This window comes from Hyla sarda, chromosome 3 (assembly GCF_029499605.1).
Source record: "Hyla sarda isolate aHylSar1 chromosome 3, aHylSar1.hap1, whole genome shotgun sequence".
Classification (NCBI taxonomy): Eukaryota; Metazoa; Chordata; class Amphibia; order Anura; family Hylidae; genus Hyla; species Hyla sarda.
In genome coordinates this window covers 73,109,182-73,129,664 of record NC_079191.1, presented here as the reverse complement: position 1 = coordinate 73,129,664, position 20,483 = coordinate 73,109,182, and the positions used below count along the sequence as shown (strand labels likewise).

The following is a 20,483-nucleotide window of genomic DNA, read 5'->3' as shown; positions in this document are numbered from 1 at the left end:
GATATATAATGATAAAGTTATGCACGAATCAAGGAAACCTTAAGCTGCTGCCGCTGAGAGAGCTCGCAATATAGCAAGGTAGACATAGTGTATAGCAAGGTAGACATAGTGGGGGAGATTTATCAAAATATGTGGAGAGGAAAAGTTGCCCAGTTGCCCATAGCAACCAATCAGATCGCTTCTTTAATTTTTAACAAGGCCTCTGCAAAATGAAAGAAGCGATCTGATTGGTTGTTATTGGCAACTGGGCAACTTTTCCTTTGCACAGATTTTGATGTCCTCAAGTAAGTATATACAAATTAGGTACTGCATGCACTATTTCTCCCGCTACCATCTCCCATCCCAAAATAACATGCGTTATGAATGACGGGCGAGAACGCTTAAAACGTGTATTTGAACAATCCCAATGGGATTATATAATGGGATTTACTAACGTAAGTTAGGGCTTTTCTAATGGCCATTTTACCCCGCGATCGCCCGCGATTTTATAACGGGTGTTATATAACGGGTCCTTTTCATAGTGTGAAAGGAGCCTGTTAGGTCCGTTAGGCTGGGTTCACATCACGTTTCTGCAATACTGTTTTCAATCAGTTTTTCTAAAGAAAACCGTATGGGGAAAAAAACGGGATGGAACAGTATGGGGAAAAGTAAACCGTATGTGTTTTTAAAAGTGCATACAGTTCTGTCCGTTAAAAAAAATAAAATAAAAAATAAAAACCCATACATTTTTGAAAATGTTGTCAATTGTTAATGGGAGGGGTGTTGGGTGGGGACTTTAGGATGCAAAGGCAAATGTGCAAAGTAAAAACAGTATACATGTGTGTTTCCCATTGACGTCCATGTTAAAAAAAAAAGTATGAAGTTGCAGTACGGTGGTCAACCACGGTTTTGACTCCAGTTTAAAAACCGTACTGCAACCGCTTATGTTTTTTTTTTAACATGGACGTCAATGGGAAACGCACATGTATACAGTTCCATAGGGGAAACAGTAGGGATCGACGATATCTTTTTTCTAGGGCCGATATCGATAATCTGTGGAGGTTAGGGCCGATAGCCAATAACTTATACCGATATTCCGGTATAAGTTATCGGCTATTTATCTCCCCGCGATACCGCTGCAGATAATTGATTTAAAGCGGGCGCTTTAAATCAATGAACTGCAGAGGCTTTTGCAGTGCCATAGACCGCCGCCGCCACCCGCTTCTCTCCCCCTGCCTTTCTGGGGGTCCTCCTGAGTCCTATCACCGCCACCGCGTAACCCCCCCCCCCCCCCCGGGCGTACCACTCCGCGCCCCCTACTGCCCCACCGCACCGTGACCTCCCCCCCCCACCGACCCACCGCACTGCCACGGTCCCATTGCCTCCCCCATCCCCAGGTTTTATAATTACCTGTTCCCGGGGTCCACTCTACATCTGGCTCCGGTGGCGTCCTCCTGAGCTGTCACTGTGCGCACTGACGGTGACGTCGTGTCACGTCACTCGTCATTGCGCACAGCGTGACGCAGCAGGAGCCAGAAGTAGTGTGGACCCTGGCCGTGGGGGCCGCAATGGGGCGGGGCATTTTTTAAATTTATTTATAAAAACGGACGGAACTGTATGCACTTTAAAAACAGTGTATGGTTTAAAAAGGCATATGGTTTACTTTTTCCCATACTGTTCCATCCTTTTTTGTTTCCATAGGGTTTTCTTTAGAAAAAGTGATTGAAAGCAGTATGGCAAAAACGTCATGTGAACCCAGCGTCACATGTTAGTTGTTTCCAGAAATCCTGTGACCGCAACACACCAATTAGAGGGTAGGAGGAGATAAAGGTCCAGTACCCGTGGCATGGCGCAGTTGAAGGGATTTGTAAAATGCCTCCCTAGGTACACCAAAACTGCTTGAAGTTGAAGAAAGGAACGCAACACACCATCCTCAAATAGATGCTCCAGCATAGTCACACCACACCCTGACCAGAATTCAGAGTACGGGGAGATAACTGGGAGAGATGAGGATTATGCCATAAGGGCAGGTCAGATGGGACATCAGTGAACAAGTGAATCTACTTGGCGGCCCTCCACACCAGAATGGCCACTTTATGTAGAGGGAGCAAATCTCCTGCGGGAGGACCCTCCAATAAGGGATGAAGAGAGGGGGGGTTGGACATATCTAGCAAGTACACTTCGCACCAGGCATGGGATCTGGAAGTACCCAGTGTTGTAAATATCATAATTGGCAGCTAAATAGTATAAATTAAAATCTGGCAGAGCTGCCCCTGCCGCCAACTTCGGACGCTGGAGTCGGTTTACTTTTGTGTCTATTAGGGCCCCAAATAAAGGGGGTAAATAAAGAATGCAAGGTAGTAAAAAAGGACTTTGGGACAGGAACAGCAGCATGTTCCAATATGAATAAGCACTTAGGCAAAATGATTAATTTAATCAGGTTAATACGTCCCGCTACAGCTAGAGGGAGAGATTCCCACAGGTGGAATCTGTCCCGTATATAAGGCAACAATGGCGTAACATATTAGTGGGTAGATCATGGGAGGAGTCCCTATTAATGTGAAGACCACCAGCAGACTACACAACACAGACGCCAAGGCCCAGTCCCCATGATAAGCTACTCCCACCAGGACATCCACCTGCACCCTTCTGATGTCATCTGAAGTCTATTTGCCCGGCATAAAACCGGACTGGTCTGGGTGAATGATGGATAGAATCACTTTATTCAGGCGGTTGGCCAGCACTATAGCAAAACATTCATAATCCAAGTTTAGTAAAGAGAGAGGGTGATAGGAGCCACAATCTGTAGGGTCCTTATCTGGCTTTAAAAGAACTACAATATTAACATTGTACAAGGGGGGAAAAGCCCCCTCCCTAAATGCCACTGTAAACATTTCTAGGAGCGCCGGCAGGAGCGTTTCAGAGTACCAAAGGTAGACCTCCAGAGGGAGACCATCCGGTACAGGAGATTTGCCTTTGGCCATGTCAGAAACGGCATATTGCAGGTCAAGCAAGGTGAGGGGAGAATCTAGCAAATCACGATTCTCAGCAGAGCAGGTGGGAAAATCAGGGCTATCTCACCTTAGACGAACCGGCCGGCAATGTTAGAGCTGTCCACCAGCAAGGAGCCATCTCAGGCTCTAATCTTAAAGGGGTTCTCCAGTGCTTACACATCTGGCAGCTGGGGACGCCCGTGATGATGCACGCAGCACCCTGTTTGTAATCAGTCCCCGGAGCGTGTTTGCTCCGGGTCTGATTACCGGCGACCACAGGGCCAGGGGAGTGTGACGTCACGCCTCCGCCCCAGTGTAACGTCACGCTCCGCCCCTCAATGCAAGCGTACGGGAGGGGGCGTGATAGCTGTCATGCCCCTCCCGTAGGCTTGCATTGAGGGGCGGAGCGTGACGTTACACGGGGGCGGAGGCGTGACGTCACACTCCCCTGGCCCTGTGGTCGCCGGTAATCAGACCCGGAGCAAACACGCTCCGGGGACTGATTACAAACGGGGTGCTGCGTGCATCATCACGGGCGTCCCCACCTGCGGGACTCCCGCGATCAGGCGGGGATAGGGGATAGGATGTGTAAGCACTGGAGAACCCCTTTAAGGATAGGAGGTGCCGGCAGTATGCTGCCAAAGTACGCTAACAATTTGCTAGATTGATTCCCATGTTAAAGGTAAAATTGCTTCATAAAGAATTATTTCCTATTCATTTTGTCATTCAAGTGAACCATGTGAAAGTGGCCCATAGAGAGTCACACCTGCTTATTAGTCTCGGAAGGGTCCGAGATATAAGCTGACTCCAGCTCTGGACACTTGCCAGCCAGCTCCACCTCCCACCTAGAAGTGTCCTTCTTATTGTAGGAGATTGTAGAGAGAAGACACCTTCATAGGCGAGCCCTCAAGTGAGTTATGTTGCAAAAATACTTGTAGTTGGTCCGGGATCCGATCATTCTCCCCAATGAGCTCCAACCAAAATGGGGGAATTTTCCACCTCCTAGGGCCCGAGGAGCCAGACATGAGGAGTGAAACGCACTAGGGGGAGTAATCGAAAAGTGAGGAGAGCGGGGTGGAGTGAGGTCCCGAGACCTGGGGGGGTCCCGAGGGTTATGTCTCTCTAACATCGGGACGGGTACCAAATTAAAGTCGCCAATACACAAAGTGGAGGCATTGGGGTAGCCAGCAGCAAAAGCAATTGCCAGTATCCAGAGTAGCAGGTGGGGGTTCATATACAAAAAGAAAGACATAAGGACTATTACATGTATGAAAATTAATCTCCCATGCGGGTCTTTACGGACAAGGGTGGGCTCCCATCTTACAGACCTATGCACAAGAACAGATACCTCCCCGGGAAAAGGTGTGGAATGTGTTCTGCGGCCACTGTACCCAGGGGCGAATAAGTAAATTAACTCTATCTGCTGTCATATGAGTGTCCAGAAGGACAATAATCTGAGGGTTAAGTTTTATGTATTTCTGTAAAAACTAACAATCTCTTTTTAGCTGACCCCCAGCCCCCTCACATTCCATGAAAGTACCTTTTTAAAGATGCCATAACCCTACACAGTCATAAAGGAGTAACATAAAATCAGCGGCAGCATAGGCATAAAAAGTGAATATTAAGGACCGTGACACATACATAGCATCATGGGTAACAAAAAATAATGTGGGTATAGAATGGGTAGGACCCACTGACCAGAGAAACGATCAGGTAACAAAAGGAAAGAACAAACATACTGTGAAGAACAGCATACAGAGGAGGTTTCCCTGTAGTTATGGCTCCATCTAGTGGGGAGAGCCTGCAGTGACACATAAGAACTCTCAGAGACAAAAAGGAGAGGAGAAAGGCCAAGGAGAGAAAGAAGAAACCAGAAGAGAAAGAAATGAAAAAGTGAGAGGACGGGGAGACATGGGAGGAAGAGGGAAGAAGAGGAGGAGGAGGAGGAGGAGGAGGGAAAAAAGAGGGGACGAGGAAGGAAGGAAGGAAAGAAGGGGGAAGAGAGGGAGGTAGAAGAGTAGGTGCAAGGGAGAAAGGATGACAAGAGGAGAAAAAGAAGGGAGAGACCAGAGACAAGAAAAAGGATGCAGAGGGAAGAGGAGGAAGAACAGAAGAGAGGGAAGGAAGAAGCAGAGGGGAGGGAGGTTAATTCACATGGGCAAAGCAAAGAGAAGGGACAATACTACGATAGGAAAGGGACTGAGGGCAGAAGTCGGGAGAATAAGGGAGTGATCCCAACCAAGCAGTATACACAATAGCACAGCAGCAGAGGATATTCAGCAACAGTGCATGTGACCACGCATCAGAGGAGGGAGAGTCACTAAGCAGCAGCGTTGGATCACAAGTCCCGGATTAGCAGGAGCAGTCAAAGCCACAGCAGGTACTGTGGGGATCAAAAGTTTGGGCACCCCAGGTAAAAATTTGTATTAATGTGCATAAAGAAGCCAAGGAAAGATGGAAAAATCTCCAAAAGGCATCAAATTACAGATTAGACATTCTTATAATATGTCAACAAAAGTTAGATTTTATTTCCATCATTTACACTTTCAAAATAACAATAAACAAAAAAATGGCGTCTGCAAAAGTTTGGGCACCCTGCAGAGTTAATATCTTGTACCCCCTTTGGCAAGTATCACAGCCTGTAAACCCTTTTTGTAGTCAGCCAAGAGTCTTTCAATTCTTGTTTGAGGTATCTTCGCCCATTCTTCCTTACAAAAGTCTTTGTGCAACCACTCATACCAAGCTCCAGGCCACGCCCCCCCATATATGTATAATTTTTAACAGCATACAAAATGACTGTCATCTCAGGTTTTCCCAGGTTGCAGTGTGGCCCGAGACATTATAACAGTAGTCAGGTGTTCAGGTGGAGCCTGTCTTTGCTTCAATGGGAGGAGCGACTATTGGGTGGAAGGGAGATCATTTTGCAAGAATTTTAGTTTTCCAAAAGCTGGAGGCACCCTGTTAGAAAACACTGGTCTATTGCATTGAAGGGATCACAGGTGTATTTCAGTGGGTGGGTTGGCTGATGTGTGGGAGGGAGAAAGGTGACCTCACACTTACAAACAAGAAATCACGGCACTTGTAGTTTGAGGAAACAAACTCCAACAGGAAATAGCCACTTAACAAAAAGCTAACCTCAGTGTTATAGTAATTTCACCACATAGCCATTTAGCCCCAAGGCAAGCGCAGATCCTTCCAAAGCATGTCCATTACTGTAATTCTGCAGGTACATAAATCACCTTATGGTGGATAACCCCTTTAAAAGAAAAAAAAAATCTGCTGAAATGTTTGGGTGAAAATGTAGGAAAAAACTATTTTTTTTAAAGATGGTAATTCACTAGTCCAGTGTTTTGCAACAGCTGGAGGCACCCTGGTTGGGAAACGCTGCACTATTCCATGCATGACACAAATAGATTCTCTTCAAAATCCTCTTGGCAATGATCAGAACACAGATAGAGAATGATGGGGACGCAGGCCCCTGGGACCCCACCAATTCTTAAAATGATGTGACCGCAGTACTAGTTCTGAATTTTCTCCGCACAGTTGCTCTTCCGGACAGATTGTGCTCAGCATTACATAGGGAATGAGCAGTAATGCTATACCAGAACTGTGGCCCTATCATTCTTAGGATCAGTGGTGACCCAGACGTCAGACCTCCAGTGATAATAGTGTTGGCATGTCGGTCGGATATGCCACCACTTCATAAAAGTGGGAATTCCACTTTAAGGACTGTTTCTGCCTAGAAAATGCCTTTTATTTTTATAGTGAAATACAATCCTGCAATGCATTTTTCTTTGCTTTACAGAAAGAGGTCTGCAGTGACGCCAGCTTGAGTGACAGCCAGTTATCTCCTCCAGCCAAGCGAGCTTGTAACCATGCTGAGCCTGTCCGGAAAGAGAGCCCAAAACCTCGAGCCGCCAAACAGCGGGAGGGATGGAGCATGTCAACCAGGAGATCTAGGTAAAGAGTCCGCAGTCCATGTGACGTTGTACAACCTTGTGTAGGAACGGTACCTGAGGCTTTGGATCACATTTTATAGGAGACAAAGTTTAGTGATTGTTTTACTTATTTACTGATATAAATCAGATCAGTTTTTTTAGTTGTGACCACTGGATGTGCAGCCATGTTAGTTGTTGCACTTGAATGACACATTAGGGCAACTGATTACTTGAACTGGCACCAAAAAATAAGGTGCCATCTGACTGGTAGAGGCTGCTATACTACTGTGCACTGAGCCACGCTATCCTCCCTTTGCTATATGGCACAGAACAGTAAAACAAATTCACCTTCTGAACCTGTTATAAGTAAAGAATCCAACCAGGTCAGACATGTAATTGATCATAATAAATCTGTCACAACCATTATTGGAATTCATGACACCAGTGTGAACGGAACCGGAGAAGAAATGGGGCTCTACAATGTCGGTTATGTAAATGTTGCAAAAAAAAACATTGGACTGAATGAAACTAATCCAGCGCTTTGTTTTGGTCATAGGTTATTATCTCAGTCCGGTGCTACTTTACCAAACAGCCACAGCAGTCTATGTGAGTATATCTACTGGTCCTTTTTATGCAGCTGGTTTATTTTTATTTTTTTATACCCAACTGAGAAAATAAAATGTGTAAACCTTTTTGTGTCTTCAGTTCCTGCATGGGGCAATTTGTCTTCATGGTTACAGATAGAGATGAGCGAACTTACAGTAAATTCGATTCGTCACGAACGTCTCAGCTCGGCAGTTGATGACTTATCCTAATTAGTTCAGCTTTCAGGTGCTCCGGTGGGCTGGAAAAGGTGGATACAGTCCTAGGAAAGAGTCTCCTAGGACTGTATCCACCTTTTCCAGCCCATTGGAGCACCTGAAAGCTGAACTAATTAGGATAAGTCATCAACTGCCGAGCCGAGACGTTCGTGACGAATCGAATTTACTGTAAGTTCGCTCATCTCTAGTTACAGACTACAAATAAAAGGCTATGTAGTCTGATCTAGCAGTCATGTGTTACTTAGCGCTTTCTGCCCCTTTTTGTGCAAACCTGCAGTTTAAAGAGCACCTGTCATCAACTAAACTTTCCCTAATCCTCCTCCCCAGCTGTCCCTGACTCTCATTAACACTATCCCTGTGTTTTATTTTCTCTTAAAACAGATAAATACCTTATCTTCAGGTATCTCTGCTGCTCACTCTGATTGCCGCCCTTCTTCTGCCCTTCTTCTGCCCTTCTTCTGCCCTTCTTCTGCCCTTCTTCCGCCCTTCCTCCGCCCTTCCTCCGCCCTTCCTCCGCCCTTCCTCCGCCCTTCCTCCGCCCTTCCTCCGCCCTTCCTCCGCCCTTCCTCCGCCCTTCCTCCGCCCTTCCTCCGCCCTTCCTCCGCCCTTCCTCCGCCCTTCCTCCGCCCTTCTTCCGCCCTTCTTCCGCCCTTCTTCCGCTTTACAAACTATAATCTATAAAACTTCCATAGTTTTTTGATATAGGAAGACCTTGATCAGGCTAGGGAAAGGCAGACCCGATCCTTTGTTGAAGCAGGGCCGCGCTGCACTGACATCAGGCCAGCACGTGTCTGCTCTCCTCCTCAGGGGACGGAGCCCTGATGATGCGGCTGGCCAGTCAGGAGCGCTCCCTGCTGTGCTGATGGCACAGCGCTCGCTCCCGCTGTGCTCAGCTGTCTGCGATTTCAGACTCATGCCAGGCCGGCATGAGTCCGAAATGTATACAAAGGCTTGTGGACAGGACCAAAAAGTAATAAAAGAAAGCACATTTTTAAATGGAAACCAATTAGAAAGTAGTTGATTATTGATTAATCTATAACATATCAAAACTTAGTTTGATGAAAAGTACTCTTTAAATAAGTGGAGTGTTACCCTGTGCACAGATGTTACTTTTTGCAAGGCCTAGCTATTGGCCCCGACCAAAATATGGTGAATCTCCAGCTGCTGGGGAAACTGCAACTCCCAACTTGCCAAAGGAGGTCAGGAAATGCTGGGAGTTTTAGTCACCTTCACCCTAGAGCACTTTATTTTATTTTTTTACTTTCTTAGCATGTGGTAAAACCTTTACTTAGGTCTATGTGTCTAGATTTCAGACCCAGTGGAATAATTTCTTCCCAAAATAGTTCTTGGATTTCCTTTCTATTCTAATTTCTTTAAGGCGCGCAGGGTAATGATTATCCCTTGCATTAGAAGTAAGAAGAAATTCCGTGCAAAGAACCGATGGGAATGATAGAAATGTTCTCACTGCTTTCTTTCTGTGTATTTGTATTTCACCGTAGCTCTTAAAAGCCGCCGTGTGGAGAAGGAGGGTAATGTTGACCATACCTGCATTAATGGAGTCCGGGAGGTCAGAAGAAGCTGCAGATCGAAGAGTAACCGATTTGAAAGCTTGAACCAGAGTTTGCTGTTTGATCAGCTCGTGAACAGGTGAGTGGAGCGGCATCTGGTGTAAGACACTGCTCAAGAGTTGGCAGTCAGTGCCCTCTAATGGCACACCTTATTATTGCAGGCACACACGACTGTTACAGGCCACCAGGGTTATTCCCGTTAGTGTTGAGCGTGAATATTCGAAATGCTAATTTTTACAGCGAATATCGGCACTTCGCGATTTCTAGAATATTTAGAATATAGTGATATATATTCGTAATGATGAATATTGTTTTTTTTTTTTTTATTGCGAATATCGGCACTTCCAGACTGAACACATCCCTCCCTTCTTTTAGGTGGAAGATATAATTGTGCATGCGCACTATGTGAATTTTATTATGAATTTTCGCATGGGAAAAAAAAAGAAAAAAAGATAACGTATATAGCAATTATGCGAAATTCGCGAATATGAGATGAATATTCGCCAAAATATTCGCAAAATATTGCAAATTGGAATATGTCCTATGCTGCTCATCACTAATTCCCATCCTATAATGTAATGGCATATCACTAGGGTACAATAATATTATCAGGAAATGTAACTCCTGATACCCCCACCAGCCTCAGCTTATTTCCTGCTCTATGGCACTTCCATGCACCCATTGTAGAGAGCAGGGTTTCCCAACCAGGGTGCCTACAGCTGTTACAAAACTACAACTCCAAGCATGCCCGGACAGCAAAAGGCTGCTGGGAGTTGTAGTTTTGCAACAGCTGGAGGCACCCTGGTTGGGAAACCCTGGTGTAGAGAACTTATTTATGGGGCTCTATAGACAGGGGTGTATGGGCACGTTTATTATATAAAGTGGTCCCCTGACATATGATCCTTTCAACATATGATGGCCTCTCAGAGCTGCTGAAGGCAGCATCAACATACGAAGCTTCTGTGTGTCGGGTCATTGCAAAAATGGCTTCAGCAGCCGCCGGATACCCTTTTAATGTCCCCCGTTCTGCCTCCTTTTACTCACGCAGGCCTCCACTGTGAGGTCCATGAGCTCCCTGCAGGCCCTCCCCCCCCCCCCCCCCCCCCCAGTGCAGCCATAGCTAATAGCCTGCAGGTATCCAATGGGCATTTTACTGCCCAACCCTCCCCTTACTGGGTAGCTGTAGTGTACAGGATCACAATGGGGGACATTCTGTCCTCCCTGCAGGTATTTACAGTACAGTACTGTATGTGATGTCACACATCACATACAGTGCACACAATACACCCCATACATCAATGTTTCCCAACCAGTGTCCCTCCAACAGTTGCAAAATTACAACTCCCAGCATGCTCAGGCAGTCAGTGGCCGTACAAGCATGCTGGAAGTTGTAGTTATGCAACAGCTGTAGGCACCCTGATCTGTTAAACACTACCCATACACTCAGCATACAATGGTCGTCCCGGAACCAATTACCAGTTTTCATAGACATATCTACTCAACATACAATGGTTCCGGGCCTCCAGAACCAATTACTAGTTTTCCATAGACTTGTTTACTCAACATACAATGGTTCCGGGGCTCCAGAACTAATTACTAGTTTTCCATAGACATATGTACTCAACATACAATGGCTCCGGGGCTCCAGAACCAATTACTAGTTTTCCATAGACTTGTTTACTCAACATACAATGGTTCCGGGGCTCCAGAACCAATTACTAGTTTTCCATAGACTTGTTTACTCAACATACAATGGTCATCCTGGAACCAATTAATATCGTATGTTGAGGGACCACTGTACAGTGCTAATAAAGCTTTAAGTTTTGGAATATATTCCTGACTTATAATATCCCAATAAAGGCTAAAAGGACACTCTTTGGACTCAAGTCAAGTAATGTGGTCGATGGACATGTTTCCCATATACCCTGGGAGCTTTCCCTCCGCATATGGTAAACATGCCTTGTGGGCGCAGTGTGAATCAGCTTTATTGCTTCTCTGGATTCCCTTTGTCCTAGTAAAGTATTCACTTCAGACACGCTAGATCTACCCCCTGAGCCTGCGCTGCACACGTCCCGGCGAGCGTTCTCTCTCTCGTTGTATGAAGACCTGAGGGATTACTGGGATCGATTTAATTTTTGTTCTTTCTTCATCACGGCTTTGATTAACAAAAAGCAGACATACTAAACCCTCGCTGCTCCTAAGAACGGAACATGAAAGGAAATATTCCTGTGATGTACAGGGCTTGTTTTATTTATTCATTATATTTTTTCAAGTGATTCTCAGCAGTACATCACTTCCACAGATTAGAATCCCTTCAGGATCATTACTGTACGTTGTCTCGCACTGTATTTGGTGGAAATTCTTTGTGTAAATGTAATTCTTAAGGTGCCCCCTACCCATTAGATTTTACCAAGAAACGGACTGAATTCTTAAATTTTTTTTTCTTTTTTTTTATTTTCTTTTAGAATAGCACTGGTCATTGGTTTTAACACAATGATGTTTTATTAATATTAAATGAGGTATATGATTAGTCTGTCCAGGTCTAACTACTGGGGACCCATCCTTTTAGTCCTTTTGCATCTTAAACTGTTCCCCAAAATCAATGAATTATTAGGCAGGGTGATTATTTTGAGAAAAGGATTAGAAACCTTTTCCAAAATTATAAAAATCTTTAATCTTTGTGCATTTTGTTGTAACAGTGGAATTATCATGGCATTGGTATTATCCTCTTGGGCTATTTGTGTGAGAAACTAGAATAATGGTATGTTCATATACACAGTATTTATGTGAACATACCCTAAGGCAGGGGTGCTCAATTGTTTTTAGTTGGTGAAGGTCCAAGCTGAACGCTCCGGCCTTGTTCATGCCTAGCAGCTGCAGTCGCTCTGCCCCACCATAGGAACTGTGCCGCTCTGCCCCACCATAGGAACTGTGCCGCTCTGCCCCACCATAGGAACTGTGCCGCTCTGCCCCACCATAGGAACTGTGCCGCTCTGCCCCACCATAGGAACTGTGCCGCTCTGCCCCACCATAGGAACTGTGCCGCTCTGCCCCACCATAGGAACTGTGCCGCTCTGCCCCACCATAGGAACTGTGCCGCTCTGCCCCACCATAGGAACTGTGCCGCTCTGCCCCACCATAGGAACTGTGCCGCTCTGCCCCACCATAGGAACTGTGCCGCTCTGCCCCACCATAGGAACTGTGCCGCTCTGCCCCACCATAGGAACTGTGCCGCTCTGCCCCACCATAGGAACTGTGCCGCTCTGCCCCACCATAGGAACTGTGCCGCTCTGCCCCACCATAGGAACTGTGCCGCTCTGCCCCACCATAGGAACTGTGCCGCTCTGCCCCACCATAGGAACTGTGCCGCTCTGCCCCACCATAGGAACTGTGCCGCTCTGCCCCACCATAGGAACTGTGCCGCTCTGCCCCACCATAGGAACTGTGCCGCTCTGCCCCACCATAGGAACTGTGCCGCTCTGCCCCACCATAGGAACTGTGCCGCTCTGCCCCACCATAGGAACTGTGCCGCTCTGCCCCACCATAGGAACTGTGCCGCTCTGCCCCACCATAGGAACTGTGCCGCTCTGCCCCACCATAGGAACTGTGCCGCTCTGCCCCACCATAGGAACTGTGCCGCTCTGCCCCACCATAGGAACTGTGCCGCTCTGCCCCACCATAGGAACTGTGCCGCTCTGCCCCACCATAGGAACTGTGCCGCTCTGCCCCACCATAGGAACTGTGCCGCTCTGCCCCACCATAGGAACTGTGCCGCTCTGCCCCACCATAGGAACTGTGCCGCTCTGCCCCACCATAGGAACTGTGCCGCTCTGCCCCACCATAGGAACTGTGCCGCTCTGCCCCACCATAGGAACTGTGCCGCTCTGCCCCACCATAGGAACTGTGCCGCTCTGCCCCACCATAGGAACTGTGCCGCTCTGCCCCACCATAGGAACTGTGCCAATGTGCACTCTCCTGTGGTTGCAAACTGCAACTCCCATCATGCATAGACATACAAAACTAGGCCTGGCTCCTGTGTTGCATCCGCCACTCTGGCTTCCTCTAGTTTGGCCTGACCAGATTAGGTAAAATTAGGATAAAGGCAGCATTAATACAGGGAAATACAAGAAATAGCCAAGCCTCCGGATACCAGCTGCCACCTCGAGCATCGGATGACGTTTGATGACGTTTGTGGTCCATCTGTACGTCCTGACGTGCTGGCGTCCCCTGATCTTGGCAATCATGCAGGGAACGCAGACACGTCAGGACGTACAGATGGACCGCAAACGTCATCTTGATACCAGCTGCTGACCTCGAGCCGCAAAGGATTGTGAGACGAACGTCATCAGGACCTGAAAGGAAACGCTAAACCTGGGGGGGACCATATAATGATGAAAAAGAAGATAATCAACGGCAGAGGGGAATAACAAGTAAATGTAAAACTAGCATAATTCTTCATAATGGGAAGGATAGTTAAAAATTAGTTAAGCCCGGAATACCCCTTTAAACAGATTTGTAAATTACTTCTATTAAAAAAAAAAAAATCTTAATCCTTCCAGTACTTATCAGCTGCTGTTATGAACCACAGGAAGTTCTTTTCTTTTTGAATTTCCTTTCTGTCTGACCAAAGTGCTCTCTGCTGACACCTCTGTGCTCCTACTCTGGACAGTTCTTAAAATGGACAGAGGTGTCAGTAGAGAGCATTGTGGTCAGACAGAAAGGAAATTCATAAAGAAAATAACTTCCTGTGTATCGTAACAGCAGATAAGTCCTGGAAGGATTAAGGTTTTTCAATAGAAGTAATTTACAAATCTGTTTTAACTTGATTTAAAAATAAATAAATAAAATGTTTGGAGAGTGTCTTGAGTTCCTGATGCTTGGCCCGCGTGGTCCGCTATTTGAGTACCATTGCCCGAAGGGTTGTCTTTGTGCTTAGTAAAATTCTAAAAGAAGAAGAAGCAAATATGTAATTTTTTCTCTCTTAGCACTGCTGAGGCTGTTCTCCAGGAGATGGACAATATAAACATCCGGAGGGGTAGTAAATCCAGAGAGGTGGAGCGGCTACGCATGTGGACAGACACAGAATTTGTGAGTCTTTTATCTAATAGAACTATAATGAAAGCTATACTGAAGCGGGCTTTTGTATTACACAGATGGTGTATTATGTCTAATGGTTTGGGAGCAGTAAACCTAAAAAAACCTGTGGTGGGATAAAGCCATTATTTGTCTGTCTACGTCTTTGTTTTTGTATTCGTTAATATTTGTTTACCAGTGAAGTTTATTCTTTCTTTCAAAAATTATGGAAGCGATCTGATTGGTTGCTATGGGCAACTCAACAATTTTTCCTCTGGACAGGTTTTGATAAATCTCCCCCTTAGTCTTCTAGTGCCTATATTTGATTGATACATGATGTGGAAAGGCAACTAGTTAGCAGCCCAGCAAAAGATGCCCCCCTCTTCTCCACATGTTGAGGATCAGTGAGGCTCCCCAGTGAGGATTGGCTGAACGGCCAATTCGGTCATCAATTCTTAAATCTTTTTCTCATCTCACATTTAAGGGATTTCTACTGCAGAGGACTGATGGGAACGCATAAGGGTTGTGATTGTGTGTTCTGTCACGGCTTTGTACCACATCCTTTAAGAGGCATTCAACTACCCAGTCCACTCCCTGGCCTCCCACCCTGAGACATTGACAGTCAACAATATTGAGGAGTGGTCCGACCATAGCTCGGGGACGTGTCCTAGTTACAGTACACCTACTATTCTTACTAATTTTCTTGCATTTTAGCCCCTCAGTCTGCCCCTAAATTTCCCTCTGTCTCCCATTGCCTTTAACCCTTCCCCGATCCCCTAATCCCAGTTTTTATCCGATTAATCAAACCAAATAATCGACAAACTAATCAATTTTTACAAATAATCGTAAATTGCAGCCCTATTTATCCCCAAGATAAGCTGCACCAGAAACGGCCAACTAACTTACCACCTTCCAAAAAATAGCTGAGCTAAACAAGCATATCAGTGCAGGAGTCAGGGACAATAGCGGTCAGACTTATGCCCATATCCTTCTGTCCAGATTTTTGTATCAATTAGGTGATGGGAATAAGGCTCAAGAACTTAGTGTATCATTTGCCTGTGTTACAGGAGAACATGGACATGTACTCCCGTGTAAAGAGGAGGAGGAAAAGCCTGAGAAGGAACAGCTACCCCATCAAAACTCGGCATGAAGAGTCCAGTGAGGGAGAAGAGGAGGAAGAAGAGGAGGAGGTTTCTGAAGGTCTCTTGCATGTTTTCTTATTGTTAAGGAGCGCCTTTTGGCATTTTGTTTGCTGTTTTTTAATGGTTTAATTGCTTTGTGTCCTGCCCTAGAGCTTGTGTTCTGAGCATGTGCAAAACAGTGTTTCTCGGTCGCTTCTTCATTGGGTGACACCTATACTGATGGGTATATGCTCTTGCCACTAGGAGGCGCTGACAATTGGAAAAAAAAGTCTGCTCCTCCCTGGCAGGATATACCCACCCACTGGAAGTGAGGTAATCAGTTTTTAGCTAATGTCAGCAGGAGGCAAGACACAGGTCTGGGAGCTCCCCAGACCTGGTATTTTTTTAAATGATTTGGGGGGGGGTTCAGGAGCATGGCGCTACCTGTTCCCCCATATGCAGCTAAGGGGCACGGGACATAAAAGTATGCACCCTTAACCCCTTCCTGCCAATGCCTGGAGTTGCACCTTGGGTCCAGGTCCCCTTATTTTCCCTGTTCGTCCCGCTGTCGCAGCCTGACATGATGCAGGTGACTAAAAAGCTGGCTGAAGACATCTCTAGGTGTGTATGTGAAGATTGGTGAGTATATGCAGATGGACGGGTGAGTATGTTTCCCCCCCCCCCCCCCCTCCTCCTCCCGGAACAGGACTTAAGGGGTTAATATCTCTTTTGGCTAGGGGCAATTTCAGGGGTAATTGGCTTATCTTTATTAGGGTTGGGACCCCCACTGGAAGTCTCGCCTGCCGTTTCGGTGTCAGGGCAGCCGCCGGCTGTTGCGGCAGCTCCCTGTACTTATTCCTCTACAGTCACGGCTCTCCGCTCCTCCGGCGCTGTGCCAACCGGCGGGAGCCATTATGGCTGCAGGTAACGCCGCCCCTCTTTTTCCCTGCTTCAGAGCGGGATTCTGAGGGTCAACGGCGGGCTGACTCTCTACCTGCTCTGGTGGCGCTGCCTTAGGAGCGCCCAACAAGGAAGGTTCTGTGCCTCTACTACAGAGCTTAGCTCCGCCCCTCTGCTCCCCGCAGTGAGCCCTCCGGACTCGGCGCGCTGCAGGGGTCATTGGTGTTACCTGGGATGTCAGAGGCTGTTTCCTCTAACTCCCTGGTTTTTTGGACCGTAGTCCTCCAGCCCGCTGGTCCCTTCCCAGCCGGGCACCGCTTTCTGTCTCCCGTTGCTGGAGAGACAATGACTCGGAGCGTAGCTCTGCCCCATTCTCTCTCCTTTAGAGCAGGACCTGGCAGTTTCCCTGTATCTCCTCATCCAGCAGCCATTATAGCGGGGGAAAAGATGGCTCCACCATCCTCCCCCCGCACAGGTGCCGGCGGCCGTGCTGCTGGACGGGGACTGGGAGCGTATTTCAGTCCCCCACCACCACCACTTTCAGTGGGGACAGTATTTGCTTCTTTTCCCCTGCCTTTTTGGAGTTGGGGGGATTGGGCATTGTTCTGCCCTCCTTCTCCTCTGCTCTGGAGGCGGGACAGGTCACTCTCAAAAACAAAAAAGGGGCAATCTTCTGCTGGTTTCTCAGACCATTTTTGTGGCGTTTTGCACCCTCTTGTGGTCTGTAATTGCATTTTGAATTATTTTCCATGCACACTTGTGATCTCGGAACACAAAATTTCTGCCTTTGCCTGTACAGCTCCACTCAGGTGTACTGTCTGTTCTTCGGAGTTTTATCTTGGATATGTCCCCTTCCTGGGGACCATAAATTAAATGGATTTCTTTTTGAGAACTGGGGCAGGTTTCGAAGTTTGCTTCTGTCTCCCCATGCAGTTACCCGACAGAGCAGTATCTTTGGGTACAGTACACCCAAAAAAAAAAATAAGTCTGCTAGAAGTTATTCCTCTGACTTACCTGCTTTCACCAAGGTTCTCACTCTGTTGGACATATGTGACTCTCTGTGGCGTGTCGTGCCAGGGATTTCATGATCCTTTGGAAGTTACCGGGGTTACAGTCTGGACTGTTTTTCCTTTCTACTACCGGTTGTCATGTCATGTTTCCAGGTCCGCAGGTGTTTTTGATGTGTACGTATGTTATTCCCTCTTCCACAGGCTGCCACATTTGCGGCTGCTGTCCCGGATCCCCACGTCCAGGGCGAGGTCTCCGTGGGAAAGTCCACAATTGCACCTGCTTTCATTAGACCAGACAGCAGTCTCACCTGTTACTCCTCATCTCACAACTGCCACGTCCGCAACTGGATTTCGGTACCCCACTACTAGTGCGAGGTGACCGCTGGAGTACCCATTGTCTTCATGGACCCATACCAGTGGTCTGCATGGTCTCCTCTGCTGCCTGTCACTTCTCAAAGGGCTGTCGTATCGGCGGCTGAAGTTCCAGTACCTCACTGTTAGTGCACGTTGTCCGGTGGAGTTACCTGGCATGTCCTGTGGACCCTATGCAGGGCAAAGGGGATTCAATCCATGGCTCCTAAACCTCCCCCGATCTCCCAGGATGATGGGGATTCTATTCATGGTTTCTAGGCTTCACTGCCTTTCCACATGTGTCAAAGGGGCACAGTTATTGTCTGTCTGACTGATGTCCCCTTATCACCAGCGCCTGGAGGGTCACTCATTACGCCAGACTGTTGTCTGCACAGTTTCCGCTGCTGTTGGTCTCCCATCTTTGGGCTGCCGTGTGCATAGCCGTGGCTTCCCGTACCTCACAGTTGGTGTGAGGGCTCTGTCAGAGGGTTCCTGCAGGCACAAGAGTCTGCTGCCAGTCATTAGTCTGCATGGTCTACTACGCCACTGGGTCCCCCATAAGTTGGCCGCGCTCCTGTGCTCCACTGACTATAAGGGAGGGTTTGAAGGAGCGTCCATTTGTGCTCAGGAATCCTCCACTTGCCAGCCGGGCGGCTGTCTCCATAGTTTACTGCTACGTCGGATCAACAACCATAAACTTCCCACTGCGTGCGGACGTGCAGGTAATCCACTGCCTGGACGTAGTTCCGAGTGGGTCTCCCCATGGGGTTCCATAGCCCTCTGCAATGCGCTACATGCTGGTTTGTGGGGTTCCCTACTTTACCAGGTCCCTCTCCACATTCTCAGGGTTTCAGGCTGGTGGCCCACTTTTTGTGTTTGGGTCTGATGGCGGGACCAGGTGTGGCCATGTTCATATGCCAGATAGCCACTCTGTGTCTGAATGGCTTTCTTCTTCTCCAGGTCTCCTTCCCCATTCTTTCCGCTCCCGCGACTGCTATCCGGTGACTCGCTTCCGTGTGAAGCTCCGTGTGGGGCCCCCTGAACATGTATAGCCCACTTTCCGTTCTGTCGGTGCGGTGTGCCTCGGGCCTTCCTGTGATCTCGTTTCCGCAGGTCTGCAGCGGTTGAGCACCTTTGTGCTGCCATGGACCTGATTCCCCCACCTCTTCCCCCCCCCCCCCCAAATGTCTCTGAGTTCCTGGGCAGGGTGGCTCAGGCGCCTGCTCTGTTGCCTTTGCCTCGACCGGGTGTACTCCGTTGGCTTCCATTTGGCCCAGGGTTTCACCCTGGTGGGGTGTTCCTCTCAATGTTATTGGTTGCTTTGTATCTGTGTGTGCTTGTTCCTTGCATTTTTAGTCACATCTTTGTATCTTTGCCCAGCACCAGGCCTCAATACCTCATGGTGTTGTAGCAGAGTTCCTGGGGGCTCCGCACACCCAGTACTTTGTTCCATTGCCGTAGGGGTGGCATTTTCTCTGATCCTGCAGTGCCTGGTGCACTTTTTTCATCTCCCATCCTCAGGGAGTACAGGGATCAGGGAGCTTGGCGGGTCAGGGCATGGTTTTTCCTCTCCACCACCCCTTGTTTTCCCCTCATCTAGGGGGACTATTTCGCTGAGCGCTTTGTACTACCAGGATGGAGACTTCTCTCTATTCCCACTATATAGGTGGGGTATAGAGCTGGGCCCTTGTTTTTTGGCTGTGAGCATTCAGATGATCTTTTGGCTGTCTCTACTCGTTTGCTTTTGCCCACTATTGCAGCCTGGCTCTCTTCCGGTTTCTTGGTTGTCTTCTGCTGCTCATGCAGCATTGATGCTCTCCTCTGTTAGCAGAGTTTTTGCACTCATGCATGGCTCGACGACAGCCGGTCTAGTCACAGTCTGTTGTTGAAGTCCTTCCGTTGCTATCTCCCTCGAGGCTGTTTTCATCATCCCCTTTGACAGTGTCAGTTGTCCTACACTAACACCTCTGTCTCTGGAATAACCTTCCTGTGCCCTGCTGGGTTCCCTGTCGTTCCCCCTCTGTTCCTGTCCTGGCGGGATGTCGCCTCCAGAGTGCTCTGGTCCGTTGGACCACTGGGGTCCACGGCCAGTTAGTCCCCTTGTCTTGGACATTATCTCATGATGCAGTGGTGTGCCTTCTTTTCTAGGTTGGCCCTCCTGGTTCTTGGGTATTAGTGATGGTTCAGGTCTCGGGCACTGGGTTTCCTTACCCTTCTGGTGTAAGTCTTTCATGAGACTCGGGAATCTCCACTTCCCATGTCTGTCGCTCGGGTGTTCCGGGATGCCTTTTTCAGGGCGTTTTGCTTCTTTTTTTCCCTGTTCTTCCTTCTGTCCATGTACTCCCGAGATGAAAGGCGTTCCAGTCTTCCGGAGTCTGCCAGTCAAGCTCATTTCGCCTTCCGGGTCGTCGGGCCCCTGGGATAGATGTTTTTGGGTCTGCGGAAGTTCAGGTTATTGATCTTATCTGCCAGATCTCTCTAGTGCCGGTTTCAGTCTTTCCTTTTTTTTTTCTGGTCTCCGCCTTCTGTGCTCACTTTTTGTTCAGGCGCCCGTTGCTCTCCCTGGCATCTTTCCGCATTGTTTTTGTGTGTCAGTTGACTCTAAATGGGGCTCTCTTGTTGTTCTCTTTTCTCTTTTTTGTTTTCCAGCCTGGCTAGCCCTCTGTCCGGTGCGGTGTTCCTTGGTGTTGTTTTACTACTTTCAGGGTGGTTCCTGCCCATCTGGTTTC

The 20,483-nt window shown here is 47.8% G+C and overlaps 1 protein-coding gene and 1 non-coding gene across 4 annotated transcripts in view; both read left to right on the top strand.

Moving 5' to 3' along the window:
• The window catches only part of ATAD2B (ATPase family AAA domain containing 2B), a 173,961-nt gene that overhangs the window by 15,648 nt on the left and 137,830 nt on the right, over window positions 1-20,483 (top strand). For 2 of the 3 annotated variants that reach the window (XM_056564325.1, XM_056564327.1), the window contains exons 2-6: window positions 6,778-6,932; window positions 7,467-7,516; window positions 9,231-9,378; window positions 14,285-14,387; window positions 15,440-15,572. In XM_056564325.1, coding sequence (XP_056420300.1) covers window positions 6,778-6,932; window positions 7,467-7,516; window positions 9,231-9,378; window positions 14,285-14,387; window positions 15,440-15,572 — 589 coding nt within the window. The remainder of the gene's footprint in view (window positions 1-6,777; window positions 6,933-7,466; window positions 7,517-9,230; window positions 9,379-14,284; window positions 14,388-15,439; window positions 15,573-20,483) is intronic. The other variant, XM_056564326.1, reaches the window with a different exon arrangement.
• Window positions 17,171-17,367, top strand: LOC130363319 (U2 spliceosomal RNA). Its single transcript, XR_008891789.1, has one exon. It is a non-coding gene; the product is annotated as a U2 spliceosomal RNA (small nuclear RNA).